We start from the raw sequence: 18383 nt of genomic DNA, 5'->3' as shown, positions 1-18383 counted from the left end.
CGAGGAGCCCCCAAGCCTTGCAGGGCACCTCCGGGCGGGTGCCCGCGCCGCCCCTGCCGCAAAGCCGGGGGCCACTTAGCCGCCCATCCCCATCCCCATCTCTACGCGGCCTGACGGTCTTGTGCTCTCTCCTGCCCCCCCCCCCCTTACCTTCAGAGATAGTCTGCAAGAGTGACTTTCTGTAGTAAACAAGGAGAGGGGGAGAGAGATGGCCATTGAATAGGTTTTTAAACATTTCGCAGCAGCAAGAATGACGCCTCGCGGCCTCGGAGATACGCGAACAACCCCTAGCTCTGAGCTCAGTTGCGAGGTACCGCGCTGTCAGCCTGTTTATAAATATGCGTCTTAAGGACCCTAAATTTCCTGAAAAACATGCGATGTAGCTTAAATGAAAGACATATGAAGCCAGCTCCGGAGTACTTGTCCACCGCGGAAGGGCCAGCTCAGGGAGGAAAAACTACGGGGGAGCCCGGGAGCCCAGCCGCCTAGTAAACCGGCCCTGACCCACACCCAAACCCAGTTTTGGTGGTGGTGGTGGTTGGAGGGATGGGTGGGTGCAAGGTGTCACCAGCCACCCTTCACATCCCCGGAGCCTCCTGCAAATGCAGATCTATTTCACGGGAAGGCTGTGTGTTTGGGGACAGGTAACCGCTTGTGCCCCTAACAGAGGGAACAGCTAATGGCAAACTCCCATAACGAATGCTTAATCCGCAGTTTTTGGCAAGAAGTTGGGTGTCTGGTTGCCAAAAGCTGTATTAAATAGATGTGGAGAGGCTGAGATGGAGTTTAGGGTAATGACACAGCTCCCACCATGGGAGCTTTGATAACACGCTTAAAATAAGCCTCGTGAAAATAATACCAATTACATGATTTCTGGAAGTCGCAAGAAGAGAGACCAAATCGGATTGGAGGCTATCTCGCCTTCGGTGAGACCTACCTGGGCTTTTTCTTCCTTGATGTTTTGAGGATAACTTTCTTGGAAATTGACTGTAGCACTTGGATAAATACTTTCTACCCAAACCTGGCATAGCTCTACCCTCCTCCGTAGGCTTTTAAAACCTCCCCTAAATCTTCCTTCCTCGTCCCAACCCTCTCCAGTTCCAACCAGTCAGCCCGGCCAGGGCCCCAGGGGTCAAGGTTCTGAGGAACCATCCGCTGGCAAGTAAGACCCAGTTTGTTAAGTCAGGGTCTGAGATTTTATCTCAGCAGGTTCAGTCCGTCGTGCCCCCCAGGCTACCGCTCCCTTCCTTCTCTGCTCCATCTTCCTATTTTGTCTTTGGAGGATGCTGTTGATCTCTTTCTAGACTCTGAGCCTGGGTTCTAAACTCGAGATCCGGGATCCCTGGGTGGCGCAGCGGTTTGGCGCCTGCCTTTGGCCCAGGGCGCGATCCTGGAGACCCGGGATCGAATCCCACGTCGGGCTCCCGGTGCATGGAGCCTGCTTCTCCCTCTGCCTGTGTCTCTGCCTCTCTCTCTCTCTCTCTCTGTGCCTGTGTGTGACTATCATAAATTAAAAAATAATAATAATAAACTCGAGATCCTGCTCCCCATCTTTCCCGTCGGTCAAGAAATCCACCCGGAATAAAGCTGCGGGGCCTCCTTTTCTCCTCTGCTTCCTTCAAACCTGAACCTTCTCAGGGGGCATCAGGGCTTGCGAGAGGTGCTGGAAGGGCGCTGAGAGGTGGTAGGAGAGGGGCAGGGAGCTGGGGGTGGGGGGCAAGTTTCTTTTAAAGCCTCGCAAAATTTGGGACATCTTAGGATCCCAGCACCTTCAGGTCTCTGGGTGCTGTGAAGACACACATGTGTCCTCACTTGGCTTTGATGGGGATGAAGTGCCTGGTGGGTGGGGAGGGTGGGGAGGGGCGTCAGTAAGGAATGCGCCCTAGTGCCCTAGTCCCGAAAGCAAAAGGGTGGTGAGCACCCAGTGGATTCAAGTCTCAGCCTCTTTGTGAACTTGGTTCTCTCCTCCTTCCTCTGGCACCTCACTTGCAAACGGTGGGGGGGGGGGGGGGGGGGGCTGTATGGTGAAGTGACTCCGATGATGATGCTCGAATTTGAAGTTACATCTAACATTCCTGCAATCAGTCTGTGGTTGTTGCTGTTGTTGTCAGGTGCCAACTGACGACAGTTGGCAAACAGTAATTTGGGATGGGTTGTTTTTAAAATGTTCTTTACTTAACTCCCTTTAGAGCCTAGAATTAAAGTAACTGGATAAACTAAAACTGGTTGAGAAGCCCACGGAGGTGACTATTTGACTCCTCCAGACAGGGACACACACGTGTAAATTCAGATAAGCTAAGAGGTTGGCTCTCAGCCTGACATACTTTATATATATATATATATATATATATATATATACACACACATGTATATATAATATACATATTATACACATATATACATATTATATATTATATAATATATGTAAAATAACTGATATAAATACTTGTTAATATAATTAATATATAATTATATATACATATATAATATATAAAATAGTTGATATAAATATTAATTATTAATATATATTATATATATAAAATTCTCATGGTCGAAAAAGCTGCATTTAATGTTCCCCTCCCCCATGAGAATATATTCTGGGAAATGAAATATATTTTGAGTTCATACATCAAAGCAGCCATTGAAGCCATGTGTTGGACCACTCTAGTTCCTTTCCTTCCCAGCTTCTTGAAGGAGAAGTCACACTTCTAGAATAAGAGCGGGAATGTCAAGATAGTATTGCAAGGACTTGAGTCTCAGCACTTTCTTTTCTGTGGTGAGAGTTTGAGACACATTACTAAGTACAGCGAGGAAAAAACGCGGGCGGAATCATATGACCTATGCCAAATGCAGAAAAGCAGGGGTCCGGAGAGGGGAGGAAAGGCTGGGTGGAGGAGGGAAAACTCATGAAAAAGTACTCGAATAATTGGATGTCATGTACGATGGCAAGAAGCCAGGTGGCCTCGTGCTCATGTGTGCTCTGCTGCTGTTTCTCTTTGCTGGCTTCCCCTGCAGCCTTCCCACAGCTCCACAGACATAACAGATCCAGAAATACATTTTGCATCAAAGCAGCTCAAGAGGTTCCCCCCAAATAAAAATACATACACACACACACGAAGAACTCTTTAAGTGTTTCTTTTACATACATGTGCCAATGCATCATCATAGACTCAAGAAAACACACCTACAGGCTCATGTATGACTGTCAGGTTTTTGAGGCTTCTGTATTTCAATTTTAAAAAACAGTTACTCGAATTTTAATCCATCCTGTCAGTCTGTCAAGTGTCCTGTTACAAAGCTCTCATCCAGGATAGATTAAATTTACCTGCAATTTCACTAGTAATACTAAATATCATGGTCGTTCAGAAACTCGCATGATTCCTCAAAGAGCTATGCTTGCCTTTGAATTTCAACTTGTTTCAGAGTTTTTCACATAGTTGCCCTCTTAACTAGAGAAGTGGATTTGACTTCTGTTCTCCTAAAGGCTCCAAATTAAATCTAAAAATCTAAGAGCATTTTTTTCCCTCCCGTGGAAATATGTGGCCTTATCTAACATACGTCATGGTTTACATTTACTATGAAGTCGTTTACATCTACTACAGAAGTGCATTTTACAAATACAAAAACTCATTAATTCAACCGCGATAACCTAGTCACCTCTGTTATTCGCGATGGCTGTCTTCGTTGCTTCAGGAGTTTTAGGTGAAATACAGAATCATTAAAGTAAGATCTATGGGGATCCCTGGGTGGCTCAGTGGTTCAGTGCCTGCCTTGGCCCAGGGCGGGATCCTGGAGTCCCGGGATCAGTCCCCGCTGGGGCTCCCTGCAGGGAGCCTGCTTTCCCTCTGCCTGTGTCTCTGCCTCTCTCTATCTCTCATGAATAAGTAAATAAAGTCTTTTTTTAAAAAATAAGAATAAAGATCTATGACGCGTACACCTTTAAAAAGTTTATGATGACATGAAGCTGGAGTTCATTCATAAACTCAGATTTTACTCGCAATTAACCATTTACCTGGAGCATGTCTTCCACTATTATGAGATAATTGTTTAAAGTTCTATCCATGGGTATTTTTAGATCCCCCCCCCCCCAGCTGATTATGTAGCTAAGTCTTTTTTTTTTTTCTTTTTGTATATTTTTAAAATTGGAGTTCGATTTGCCAACCTGTAGGCTAACACCCAGGGCTGGCGGTCAAGTGCCCCCTGTGGCTGAGTCGGAAAGGCAGGGCTGCTCCTCTTCCAGCAGGTTGTGCACACCCACCCACCCGCGCATTGTGTTCACGTTTCAGGTAAAAACTCAGAGAATGTCTCAGTATAGACAGAGGCAAAATAGCAGGACGGGTGTCCTCCTCGGCGCCCGAATTAGACGACCGAAGTGTGGGAGTCCGCGGTCCTGAAGCCAACCCACCAGGCTACGATTCATGGACGGAGTCAGGGCCAAGATCCAAAGAGAAAGCAGCGACCCCGGGGCCTGGCCCCGCCTGGGCCTCCACGGCGCGCCCCCCCCGCCCCGCGACCCCGGGCGAGGCCCCAGGGTTTGCGGGGACCCGAGCGGCGCGCTGGGAAGGCACCGCCGCGAGCCGCGCCCCCGTAAGCCTCGCGCTTCCGAAGTTGGACGGAGCGGAGGAAACACGATCGCGTCCCCGACAGCCGGCCGCGGCGCCCCGCTCTCCCGGAGAGCGCACGCGGCCCCGAGCCACGGGGGACCCCAGGTGCGCCCTCGGCTCCCCGCGGCCCCGCAGCCCCGCAGCCCCGCAGCCCCGCGGTTCCCGCCGCCGTCCTGCCGAGTCCTGCCGAGTCCTGCCGAGGGCCGAGGGCCGTTTCCCTGGCGAAGGGCCCGCAAGCAGATTTCCGGGACCGGGTGCCCGGGGTGGGGGGGAGGGGGGCTCGCGGGTCGCCCCCCACCCCGGGAGCGGAGTCCGGGAGGGGAGTCGGGGCGCCTCCGTGGGCGGGGGGGGGAGACCCCGCCTGATGTGACCTCGGGGCGGAGGGGGGGACCCCGCCTGATGTGACCTGGGGCGGGGGTGGGACCCCGCCTGATGTGACCTGGGGCGGGGGGGGGGGGGGACCCCGCCTGATGTGACCTCGGGGCGGGGGGGAACCCCGCCTGATGTGACCTGGGGCGGGGGGGGGGACCCCGCCTGATGTGACCTGGGGCGAGGGTGGGACCCCGCCTGATGTGACCTCGGGGCGGGGGGGAACCCCGCCTGATGTGACCTGGGGCGGGGGTGGGACCCCGCCTGATGTGACCTGGGGCGGGGGGGGGGGGGACCCCGCCTGATGTGACCTCGGGGCGGGGGGGAACCCCGCCTGATGTGACCTGGGGCGGGGGGGGACCCCGCCTGATGTGACCTGGGGCGGGGGTGGGACCCCGCCTGATGTGACCTAGGGTAGCAGAGGGGGGACCCCGCCTGATGTGACCTGGGGCGGGGGGGGGGACCCCGCCTGATGTGACCTCGGGGCGGGGGTGGGACCCCGCCTGATGTGACCTGGGGCGGGGGGGGGGGGACCCCGCCTGATGTGACCTCGGGGCGGGGGTGGGACCCCGCCTGATGTGACCTAGGGTAGCAGAGGGGGGGACCCCGCCTGATGTGACCTCGGGGCGGGGGTGGGACCCCGCCTGATGTGACCTAGGGTAGCAGAGGGGGGTGACCCCGCCTGATGTGACCTGGAGGGGAGGGGGGACCCCGCCTGATGTGACCTCGGGGCGGGGGTGGGACCCCGCCTGATGTGACCTAGGGTAGCAGAGGGGGGGACCCCGCCTGATGTGACCTGGGGCGGGGGGGGGACCCCGCCTGATGTGACCTGGGGCGGGGGGGGACCCCGCCTGATGCGACCTGGGGGCCGCGCGGTCACCCAGGCCCGGGACGACGCTGTGGCCGCGGGGGAGCGGGCCGGGGAGTCTCGGAGCCGAGAGGGCGCAGCGTCGCTTCTCCCGTGAACCTCGAGCCTCCACGACGACGGCGAGAGGCCGGTGGTTAACCGAGTTGCTGCTAATATTTCACCCGTGGTGCTTTCCCTCCTTTAAAGTCTAACTCTTGGGAAAACAACGTATTTTAAGCTTTCCATCCAAATATTGATATTGGCAAATGGATCCCGCCCCCGTCCCCCGGTGAGGACAGGGCCCCTCTGTTCCCGAGCCGCGCTCGGCGCTCACCGCCCGCGGGCTGCGCGGTCCCGGCCACGGCAGGCCCGGCGCGCTCCGGACGCCCGCGGCTCGCTCCCCGCCCGCTGCCCGCCCGCCGCCCGCCGCCCGCCCGCTCCCCGCCCGCCGCCCGCCCGCCGCCCGCTGCCCGCTCTCCGCTGCCCGCCGCCCGCCCGCTCCCCTCCCGCTGCCCGCTGCCCGCTCCCCGCCCGCTCCCCGCCCGCTCCCCTCCCGCTCCCCTCCCGCTGCCCGCTGCCCGCTCCTCGCCCGCTGCCCGCTCCCCGCCCGCTCCCCGCCCGCCGCCCGCCGCCCGCCTCTCCCCGCCTCTCCCCGCGCGGGAGCCGGGCTGCGGGAAGACCCAACGGCGGGCAACGGCCTAGGCGCCGAGACCTCGTTTGACGCGAGGCATTGCCCCGCGGTGGCTGGAGTTTTAAGACCCACGTCCAGGGCAGCGGGTCCCCAGACAGGAATCCCGGGACCTCCGCGGATTACGTCATTTCTCGCTTTCCCTACATCACAGGGACCTTTGTGCAATTAAACACTTTCCTGCCCTCGCAGTTTGCCGTCCTAGATCACAGAACCTCACGACTGCATAATTTATTCATAAAGTTCAAGGATGACAAGCAGTTAAAATCCAGTGCTATCCTTTCAGATACTTAAGGGAACATTTTTTTTTTCTTCAGGTTATCAAAAAGAAAAGAAAAGAAAAGAAAAGAGATGGCTTCAACCAGTTCATTGAAATTGGATTCTTTGCAAGATCTCAACCACTTGTGCAACACCAAAACCAAAATACACACACACACACACACACACACACACACACACACGTTTAAAATAGAATTTATTTGAGAAGAAATCTCTTTAATGCAGTTACTTTTAAGGGGTCCAAATATTTCCAATAAAGTTAATTTCTGGTTACATTAATGAAATTATTTCTTCTGTGCTATGTTTGATTCACATGTGCTACTTTTGGACAAAGGGGTTTGCAATCATCCTTTTGCCATATTAAGAATCGGTGCTCCCTTCAGCACCACATATATGCTGCATTAAGGATCGTTTAATACTTGAATTAAGCAAAATCTAAGTAATTGATTATCTTATTTTAAGAATGTCCTTTAATTCTGCATTCTAAAGTTAATACAACTTTGAGTACTAACTTAGAGTTTAAAAATACAAATCTTGACAGAATTAAAAGAAACTATCAGTGCAGTCTTTATTTTTCATGAAGTAAAATAGATCTATGAGCAATGTTTCATTTAAAGCTTCTTTGGGAAAAAAATAAAGCTTCTTTGGGTATCTCTAACTGCTGAGTTAGAATTGAGGCAAATGGTATAGGATGGAGGGGCTTCTCTAAACTATCTCATGCAGCTTTTTTTTAGTTCCAGCAGTAAACACTATAATCTTATAAACTATTTAAAAATTTCCTTCAAGTGTTATTAAGGGTGGACCTTAATTCTGTTCAATATTTTCTCCAAAATCTCAAATACAGATATCACACTTAGAAGTTTTATAGAGTAGCTATTCTTAGGGGGGATAAAGACTTCAAATACAAGAAAAATTGGCAGGCAAATGTTTTTGGAGAAAGTGGAATGATGGAATTAAACCAATGGAGACAAATATGAAGTTTCAAATGAAGATTTAAAAATAAATACAGAAGAGGGGAAGCAAAGCTAATAAGGGTCCATACAATAAAGATCTGAGCATATTTTGAGTCTACAGCATGATTTAGTTGCTAAGGTAGTTAAAACACACTTCACTTACATTAGCAGAATTGAAGCATCATACATCCAGAAAGATTAATCTTCACTATATGCTCTGTTATGCAGAAATCTAGAGAACTGAGAAGTGCTCTGGAAACTATTTTTACTAACCAAGAGAAATTGATCATTTTGAGCTTTTCTAGTATACAGTTGATGAGTCAAAGAGGATTTGGAAAGGCTGTCATGCAAAGAATGGTTAAAGGAGTTAATGATTTTTAGCTAAGAGAAGATATGCAAAAGACCTATCACGTTTATTCAGTGTGGCCCCTGCGGTGGAACTAGATGGATTGGCTTCAGATAGAAACCAGGTTTTTTAGTATTAAAAAAAAAAAAAAAAGTTTTAACATTGAAAGTTCTCTGTGACTAAAGTGAGCTGATTCTCAAAGCTGCATGCTCTGGGCAAGGGATTTGACAGAGGTAAGCCTGTGTTGTACAAATCTCTCGCAAATCAAAGCTTTCAGACTGCGTCCTTCACAGTTACCATAGCATTACCTTTCTGAAGTTTCCTTCCTCAAAAAATTACTGTACTATTAATATCCAAATTAGGATTAATTTTCTCTAAGGAAAAAATAACTTTTTCCATATTTTGCCTTAATTAGGAGCTGAAATTAAAAGCAAATGTTGTCTGTCAAACTATCATTGTATCCTTCTGGCCTGCCTATATTTTTATTATTTAGATAACTTTTTCAATTACCTATCGGTGGCACCTTTGGGTAGCTGGTAACACAGTGTCTGCAATAGCGTATGTGTGCATATCTTTTTCGTGTAGGCAAATACGGAGTAGGTTGGGACTCAAATGGTTTGGGTCCACCTGGACCACCTGCCCCTTGTGTGGTGCTGAGAAGGTACGTAACCATTTATGATTCAGTATCATCTTCTATAAAATGGGGCTAGGACTAGTGCCTACCTCAAGAAATGAGAGTAAATAAAAGGACTGAATGCATGTAGAAGACTCAGGGACAGTGCCTGGCCATATTATGAGCACTATGTGTTTACTGTTACGATTTTTAAAATTCAGAATGGGAAAGCACTTAAGATGATGGACATAGTAAAAAATAAACAAATGGTGCTATGGAATGAAAAGTGACTTTAAAAAAAATTCAACTATTTAAAATAAGAAAATGAAATATATAAGTACAATTTAAGAAAGATCACACCTGAGAAACAAATCTCCATGAGAATTCTATGTCCCGACATGTGTGTACTAGTTTGAGGTAAGTGTGTTTGCTGCAAATTATAATTCAGTCAGGTTGTAAACATAGGTATTATTACCTCTAACAGGTTTTCCAAGATTTTTATGACTTGGGAGGCTGGGGACCTGTTACTAACCATCATTCTGTATAACCTAAAACAAATACAGTTACTTATGTAAGTCTCAGCTTCTCTTGTTAAAATACTCCCATTGAAAGCCATCTATTGAAAAAAGATCATATTATTTTTTAGAAATACAATTCTTATCAATTAAATAAACTACATGGCTTCTAGAAGGCTACTATGGACTGAACGTTTGTATCTTCTCAAAATTCATATGTTGAAACCTTAATCCCCAATGTGATAGTATTTAGAGGTGGGGCCTTTGGGAGGTGATTGGGGTTATATTTTTGGTCATGAGAGTGGAGGCTTCATGAGATTCACGCCCTTATAAAGGGATAAAGAGATGGGAGGTCTCACCCTCTGCCATGAGAGAATATGGCAAGAAGATGGCCACCTGTAAACCAGGAAGAGGCCCCTTGACCATGTTAGCACCCTGATCTCAGAATTGAAGACTGCAGAACTGTGAGAAATAAATGCTCGTTGTTTAAGCCACCCACACCATGGTATCCTGTTGTAGCAACCCAAGCCAACTGAGACAGAGGCCTTAACAATCCTTTGATTCTAATAGATTCCAATTATAGAAATTCTAGCTTTTTCTAGCCATTATGAGACTTCGAAGACTCAGCATCATGTTCCTGAAGGCTTCATAACACTTCCGCTGGAGTAGAGCGGCTTGTTTAGGGTATCACCGTCTGTATCCATGGCCTTGCAGGGGAAGCATTTACACAGAGTTCAGCCCATGTCTGTACTTGGAAGCAGCTTCACTTAGAATTTGAGAATATCAGCATATGTAAAACCAACTCTCAACAGACTTTGATGCGAGTAATTTTACTGTTATTTCATATTTGAATCAAATTCAATTTCCCACTGATCATGTCCATTTTTATTTTGAGATTATGCCAGCAATTATTGGTAATAATAGCATTGCCTTCTTATTTTTGAAAACCATCACCTAGCAGTTTTCTGCCTAAAGGCTGTAGGCAGGACAGATCTCAGAGTACTTTATCCAATCCTACTTCCCAATTACATTTCCCAGTAATTCTCTCTCTCACCAGGCTCCTTCTGTTTTTTTGTTTGTTTGTTTGTTTTGTTTTGTTTATGATTTTATTTATTTATTCATGAGAGATACAGAGAGAGAGAGAGAGAGGCAGAGACATAGGCAGCGAGAGAAACAGGCTCCCCGTGGGAAGCCTGATGCTGGACTCGATCCCAGGACCCCCGGATCATGACTGGAGCCAAGGCAGACGCTCAACCACTGAGCCACCCAGGCGTTCTTAGGCTGTGTCCGTTCTGTCCAATAATCCAGTCTCTGGATTGTTCTCTCCGTTCCCTGGACATGTCACTGCTAGCTGTGTCCAGGTATTTTATTTGCCTAAAATGCTTTCCTTAATATCAATTCATCTTTCGAGATCAATTAAATAGAATGTGAAAACACCCTTTCCATGTCTATTCTCACTTGAAACTAATACTTCCCATGCTCCAAACATTTTCTAACCCTTTTGGGATGCTAAAATAGAAGTTCCTGTTAGTGTTTATTGGATTTAGGCTAACATTCATCTTTTAAAGTTAGACTATATTTATGAAGATTAAAAAAAAGTTTCTTGTTGATCAAAAAATGAATAAAGATTAAGAAAGGAATAAAATCGGGGCAGCCCCGATGGCGCAGCGGTTTAGCGCTGCCTGTAGCAGGGGGTGTGATCCTGGAGACCCAGGATCGAGTCCCATGTCGGGCTCCCCGTGAGGAGCCTGCTTCTCCCTCTGCCTCTCTCTCTCTCTTTTTTTCTCTCTCTCTCTCAATATGCTTTTCTTTGTCTCCCTAGAGAGACAATGAGCCAATATTTCCCTTTGAAGGGGAGGGGATGAGAAGTGAAGAAATATGAGAGAAGTGGAGACTCTGCACCAGTCTAGCTAATTACCTGGCATCCACTTTGGGACCTGGTAGTAGAAACATTTTATGGGTCCATTTGGGAGTTTAGAGCACTGCCTACCGAGTTCTGGTGCTGGCATTTTAACTTATAGAAATATGTGCTTTACTTGTCCATGTGAAAAGCAAGCTACATGCTATTAGAAATGTATGCATTTTAAATTTCCAAAATATTCTGTATACTTTCAATGGAGGATGCTCAATATGTATGTGTTTTTTACAATATGTATGTATATGTGAAGCATTCAATTCTACCGTCATTCTGAGTCAAATTTAGAGAAGCCAGTTTTAAAGATCTTTTAAAATATTTTCCATCATTTCATAGAAATACTTGCTAAATAAGGTATGCAGAATCGATCCAATTTTTGGCTTAATTTTGGAAGATGAGTTTGGAAAGATTTTCTTTGCCAAGTCATTTATTGAGTGCTTATGATACATAAGGTACTGAGCCAGGGGCTCTTCATATACTTGTTCTCTTGACCTCATAGCATCATAGGAGTTATAATCCTAATTTAATGGTAAGCAAGCAGGCTCACAGAGTTTGCAATTGTCTAAGATGATACATAAGAGTGAGGATTAGAACATAGGACAGATTACAAAACTCTCTCTCTCTCTCTCTCTCTCTCTATATATATATATATATATACTCTTTACTTTTTTACATATATATGTATATATATACACACATATATATATATACACATATATATATACATATATATGTGTATATATATATTCTCTTTACTTTTGTCCAGGTGCCTCATTCCAAAGCATGTACTAAGCAGAACAAAATTGCTGTGCTGATTTCTTACTTTCTTCTATGTATTTTACTGAGTTATTCTAAATATTGGATTCATATCAAAGTTAGTAGAAAGTCCACGGCTAGACAAAATCTGAATGATTCAGAGAGATGAGAAACAGATCCATCCTTACCATGTCTATGAGACATATCAGTCAGAAATCATCTTATATTTATACCATTTTATTGTTCCCCAAACACGTAATTTTAGGGGTTAGGGCAGCTGAGGTTTTTGTCCCTGTAAGATAGTGTGTCCTTGCAGTTCCATTTGATAAAAGAAATAGGTGGCGGATATTGGGTTAAATAAAATGCACTAATTTTATCAATTTCTTTTTACATTTGTAACATGGCTACCAGAAAATTTAAAATTATATATGTGGCTCATTATATTTGTACTGTACAAATGCTGATCTAGAACGAGTCTATGAGGATTCTGAAACAAGTGTGAAGCTTCTATTACAGCTTTTACAAGAGAAAATTATTTTTAGGAAATGCCAATGACATTAAAAAAAAAAAAAAAGTTTTACATTTACTCACCTGGTTACCACTGGTAGATGCATTCAGGCTTCCAGAAAGAAAGCATAGGCTTGAAGTGGTTTCTCCCCTTTGCTTTTGCATTGGAGATGTGGTTATCCCAATACCTAAAATGTAAGGAATGCTACGAAGATTACACTCAGTCATGGTAAAAATCAACCTTGAAATAAAAAGGAACCCTTTACCTGTTGTAATATTAATTGGATTAGTTCACTTTTCTCAAAGGCTCCCTAGAAGGGATCTTCCCTGGCACCTTGGCCAGCTACTGCCTGAAGGCAAAGATGACAGACAAGTACCAGAGAGGCCCTTACTCTCGAAACAGCACAGCGAAAGGCGGCTAAGCAGACTTTTCCAGTTGGCGCATTCTCTCCTGCTGCTCCACGAGAGCATGCTGCCCCCTGCCTTCTGCTTCCCTGAGCTCTGGAGTTCTCATGACCCCTCTCCAGGTTGCCATTCCAGACCTACTAGGCAGGTGGTGGTGGGGGGCGGGGGCTCTGGCTCTAAAGTGCTGGCAGGGGTATGTCATAAATGACAAGTCACATGAAATGTTTCACTTCAGTTTTTGACTTGGGTAAAATTCTGGCTCCTAGGAACAGTAGGTGAACCGCATACTATTTGGATGGGAAGGAAAAATGGTGGTCAGACAGGACCACATAAAGCCCATGTTGATTATATGCTTTTTAGAAGCTGTAAACATGCTATGTGCTGTTTTCAAATAAATCATATTCGGTTATGCAACTGTTAGCGGTTTTCATGTTTTGTGTATTAGATTAAAATTGGGTTGATAATACAGTAAGATGCCAAATATAACATTGTTCCCATGGAAAGGCCTTATTTATGTCCATTCAAATCATGCCATTTGAAAATTAACAGCTATCCATACGTCAAGTCTGAGATAACATAGACTACAAGGTGAGTGCTAATTTTGTTTCTTGCCACCAGTAACATAAAAGACCTTTACTTGACGTTATAAGATGGGCTTTTATTAAAAACAAATACAAACAAAATGAAATATATATATATATGTTAATTTTAATGAAATTAAATTCAATTACACCATTTTAGAGTCTAGAACCACAATTTAATTTTCCTTTTTATTTTCTTTAATTTTTTTATTGGAGTTCAATTTGCCAACATATAGCATATAACACCCAGTGCTCATCCTGCCAAGTGCCCCCCTCAGTGCCCATCACCCAGTCACCCCAACCCCCCACCCACCTCCCCTTCCACTACCTCTTGTTCATTTCCCAGAGTTCGGTGTCTCTCATGTTTTGTCAGCCTCACTTAATTTTCCTTTTTATTTCATAATACTCTCTAGGGTTAGCAGAATCAATTATCTGTTTTCTTACAAATTAACATTTTTGTGCCCTGTTTTCTGGGGTCACTATCTTTTATCTACCATCTCACCAATTATTCTCTGCATCTATAACACTCTACCTAATAGCCTTCAGATCAGTGCCATCCAGCAGAAATAGAACATTCAATATCGATGTAATTTCAAATATTTCCAGTACTCACATCTTAAAAAAATATATATATATTTCGATGATACTTTTTATTTAGGGCAAAATACTATTAGTTCAACATAATCAATATAAAATTATCGGGCAATTTTGCATTCTCTTTTCATACTAAATGTTTGAAATCTGCTGTGTATTTTATATTTACATCATCTCTCAATTCAAACTAACTGTATTGAAAGTACCAGGTAGCTACATGTGTCTAGGGGCTAATGTTCTAGATACCTTAGGTCTAGATTATATATAGCTCTTTAGCTTCTAGAAAGAGGCTTTCTCTGAATCTCTTAACCATCAATGACAAAAACAGCTGCATCTGGGTAAGCAAAGATATCATGGTAGATAATGGATTGCATCTGTATGGAAAAAGACAGAATAACATCTCTTATTAGTGATGAGTTAGAAATTCGCCCTGACAACCATTATTCCATAGAATGATTAGGGACCTTCTTCCACTAAATTAGAGTCTATTCACTTGATAACTCACTTTCTCCCAGTAGAGTCATGAAAACCATAAATTCAGATGCTGAATTATTTTCTGGGCCTTAAAGATGATAGAAACGGCATTTGGTACAAAATACGATAATAAAGGAAATAGTAAGGGGAGACCTTACCAGCTTATTTTCCTTTTCAAAAGAATAGACAAAAAATGTTTCTCTTTTCTAAGAAACGTATTATAGTCACTTTGGTTATAGCATACTACCAGTAAAGTATTGTCAAAATACATAGCACATGTTTAATTGTATTAGTCTGAACTTTGGCTCAATGTTACCTAGATTTTGAGAAAAATGTGAGAATATGAGTAAATTATGAGCAACCAAGAGAAAATCATGGCAAAGGCCAATTCCATAACAGCATAATCAAAATGTGGAACATCCAAAGCTACTTATGCTGATGCTAGGAGGTTTAGAATTACAGAGATCTCTTAAAACACTGCTATTTATTGTTCATTTGCAACTTTAACTTAAAAACCTTTTAATCCCTGTCTGTGCCTTCCAACTTATTCTTTCTGGTTAAAATGCATTATCCCTTGTTTTCTCAAAAAAAAAAAAAAAAAAAAAAAAAAAAAAAACAACCCAAAACTAATTTCCAGGAATTTTGGTGTATTCTCCCTTTTGCCTTTAAGGCAGAGCATTGCCTTGAACAGTGCTTTGGCTTTTGTTCTACTATTCTGACTTTTTTGTTTTTTAACATGGTGGCTGTAACTTTAATTAATTTATGAGCACAATAAGTAATGAGGTTTTGGATGCTTCTCAAAATACCTAAAAAGCTCTCTTATAATGCACTATGTGCACAAAGATGTTGTTGGCAGACTGGACCTTGGGAAAATGACACCTCCATAAACCATAGAGTTAACTCTCATATCAAGACATTCTGGAATCTCCAAACACTGCCAAACACATCCACCAGCCTTTTTTGTGATCAGGGATTCACTTTGCCATTCTCACTGGAAATGCCTGGTAATTATGATAGCACTGGGGAAGGGGACAGTTAGGAAGGTGAGAATTGAGTTGGGGAGGGTTTAGGAAAGACAAAATGTCACTTGGAGTTGTGCATTTGAATAGTAACATTGCCTGGGTCCCTTGCTATCAATCCAAAATTCAGTCAACTAAGTGACAACATAGGCTCACATTTTTGCCTTCCCAAATCTTAAAGACAAATATTGGCCTTAATGGCTCCCCCGCAAGGCAGCAGGAGAAAGAGTATCTCTTGGTTTGATTTCTTTCAGGTTCTATTCAACTTTTTAAATTAAAAAAAATTACATTATTTAAAAAAAGGATTCGATTTTAAAATTTACCTTTTCTATTTTCATAAAGGCAAATAAGCTAGTGGTAGAAATGATGCTTGAACTTGGATTTTGTAAATGAACATTTGAAGCCCAGACACAATAAACAACACTACAAAGAACTTCCAATTTAACAACATAATTTGGAAAGTATTTTATTGACATCTTCATCAGTCATCACCTACAAATTTAAGAAGCATCAGCACCCATCATCTTCCTCAGAATTAATATTTTGAAACAATTTACACAAATCACAGAATAAGGAAACTATAGACTAAATTATTTTTAGGCACGAAAGCAGTTTAATCATAAACATCTCACTTCTCATACTAACTTTTTCATTTCATTGATTTGAGCATATGAACCATAAAACCCCACCAATTTCAGCTCTGATGTGGTTTTCTCTTGCAGGGTTCACAGTAAGTTGTGATAAAATATTTTCCATCATTACATTATGCTGGTCTGTGGGTGCTCTTATTAGAAAGATGACATAACAGCATGTTCATAAAGCAACTACACATGGAGCTTATGTTCCAAAGCTCAATTTCTAGGCCACAGCATATGAATATCTGTTTTCTTTGATTGACAGCTCAAGCTTCATTAACATTTCTATCTCAATCATGTTAAGAGACATTTATAGGTTTGAAATGCAATAGAGCTACAGAAGTAGGTAGGGGGTACAAACAAAATAAGTGCATCTTTAAATCTGCTTAGCCATTTTTAGATGAAATCCTTCAATAAAGAGTAGGAAAAGCAAAGGGAAAAAAACTAAAGTTCACTAAATCCTATTACACAACAACACCCTGGGAAGTCACTGGAGAACTTAGCTTGGTGAAAAAAGCTCCAAACTCAGGAAGGTAAAAGATCCTAAGGAGCATGAAAGGTGAATACAGTATTTTGCACATTGTATTTACTAAGACATCATAGAATATTAACCACAAAAAGTAAGAACTTAATAAAACTGGTCTGTGGCTTTAGAAAATAGATTAATATTACAAAATTTTAAGATGGAGATGTGAAAAGTTTTTAAAAATAATTTTGAGGCAACTTAACTGAAATTAAAATAAGAGTATATGATAATATAAATATTTAAACTGATATTTCATTTTAGTTTAAGCACAAAGTATATTTTCTTAAAATAACTCTATTTAAGATGACTTAAAGTAAAAAGAAAAGGCCATTTTCATTGTCTACTCTAAATATCTTCTGGATGAATTTATCTTTCAAATGCCCAATGATAATAGTCAAATAAAATTTATCAATGTATTAATTATTCATTAATACTATGAGCAGGGTCAATAAATTGCAGCTATATTCTCTTACAATATGTGTATGGTATTACAACTTATTATGGTATGAAAACCATCTTTAATACATATGTCATAAAATCTTTAAACAAAAGAAGAAATTGGATAGGCAAATTCCATTACAATATTTTAAGAATTAATTCTGGAGGCCGTTCCTCATAAACATAGGAACAATAGCAAAACTGTGTTTTACAGATGGGAAATCAGATAACTCCATCAGCAAACAAAATTGTGGAATATGTATAATAATACAAATTAAATACAGTACTCTAAAACCTTTTATTCAATTGGTAACATGACCAGATACCCATAGATCTCTGGAGAAAACCGTGTGCCATATGTTTTGAATGCTGAAGCTTGAAGAATTAGTTTGAAGTTTTCGCCTTCTTTTTGCCACTTCCCCATCCACCACTGAGTTGTACAGGATAGTCACGGAATGATATACGTTCTTTCTTAGAAGGTCTTGTATTTGTTATCACTGGAGCAAGTATTCCCTTAATTGAAAAACCTAGACAGTGATATTAAATGGACACTTTCACTTAACTCTACCCGAGTAAAATTATATTTTAAAGTAAGAAATATATTTGTCAACAACACTTATTTGAGAATTGTATGATCTTTGAATTTAAAAAAAAGCATATTTAGTATCTTTTTTTTGTTTGCAAAATAAAGTTTGGTATAACATACATTTTGTTCAAAAAAAAGGAAATGATTGAAAAAAATAAATAGGTATGTTTTCTTCTATCTACAAGTCAAGACTATCTACAGGTAGTTCAAGACTGAGATGATACATCTTCCTAGTTTTTAGATATCTAAATTTGTTTTTATTTTCAAAGCTTAAACGTTTATAATTGTGTTTTCATAAAAGAATATGTTATAATTAGTTTTAGAGATAGTTCTGTTAAGGACTTCTTTAAAAAAAAAATTCTTGGTAAAACAGAAAACGTATTAGGTCTAGAATCAAAAGATATCCATGGGTTCTAGTCTGGCAGCTTTGTGACTCTAAACAGGTTATGACCTTTCTAAACCTTCGTTTTATAAATGAGGGAAACAATCTGTGCATTACAGGATTATTGTGAAGATTACCTTTCTGATTATACTGCAATGGTGGTAAGAACTATGAGAATGCTTTGTAAAGAGATGCTATAAAATGGGAGAAATTATTATAGTCAACAATTTAGAATTTATCCAGAAAAAAGTATCAAAAATTGTTAGAAGCTAAAAATAAATAGTAGCTTAAAGAATAGGACAGTGGATTAGGAATGTTTTACTCAGCAAGACCCCAGAATGCCATATCAAA

At 42.7% G+C, this 18383-nt stretch overlaps 1 protein-coding gene across 1 annotated transcript in view; it reads right to left on the bottom strand.

The window, feature by feature from the left end:
• Positions 1–15918: 15918 nt before the first annotated feature.
• The window catches only part of LRRIQ1 (leucine rich repeats and IQ motif containing 1), a 219139-nt gene continuing 216674 nt past the window's right edge, over positions 15919–18383 (bottom strand). The window contains exon 27 of the mRNA XM_072724514.1: positions 15919–17591. Coding sequence (XP_072580615.1) covers positions 17449–17591 — 143 coding nt within the window. The 3' untranslated portion in view covers positions 15919–17448. The remainder of the gene's footprint in view (positions 17592–18383) is intronic.

This window comes from Vulpes vulpes, chromosome 10 (assembly GCF_048418805.1).
Source record: "Vulpes vulpes isolate BD-2025 chromosome 10, VulVul3, whole genome shotgun sequence".
Lineage (NCBI taxonomy): Eukaryota > Metazoa > Chordata > Mammalia > Carnivora > Canidae > Vulpes > Vulpes vulpes.
Note: the sequence above shows the minus strand (reverse complement) of the source record. Positions and strands in the feature narration are given on the sequence as shown.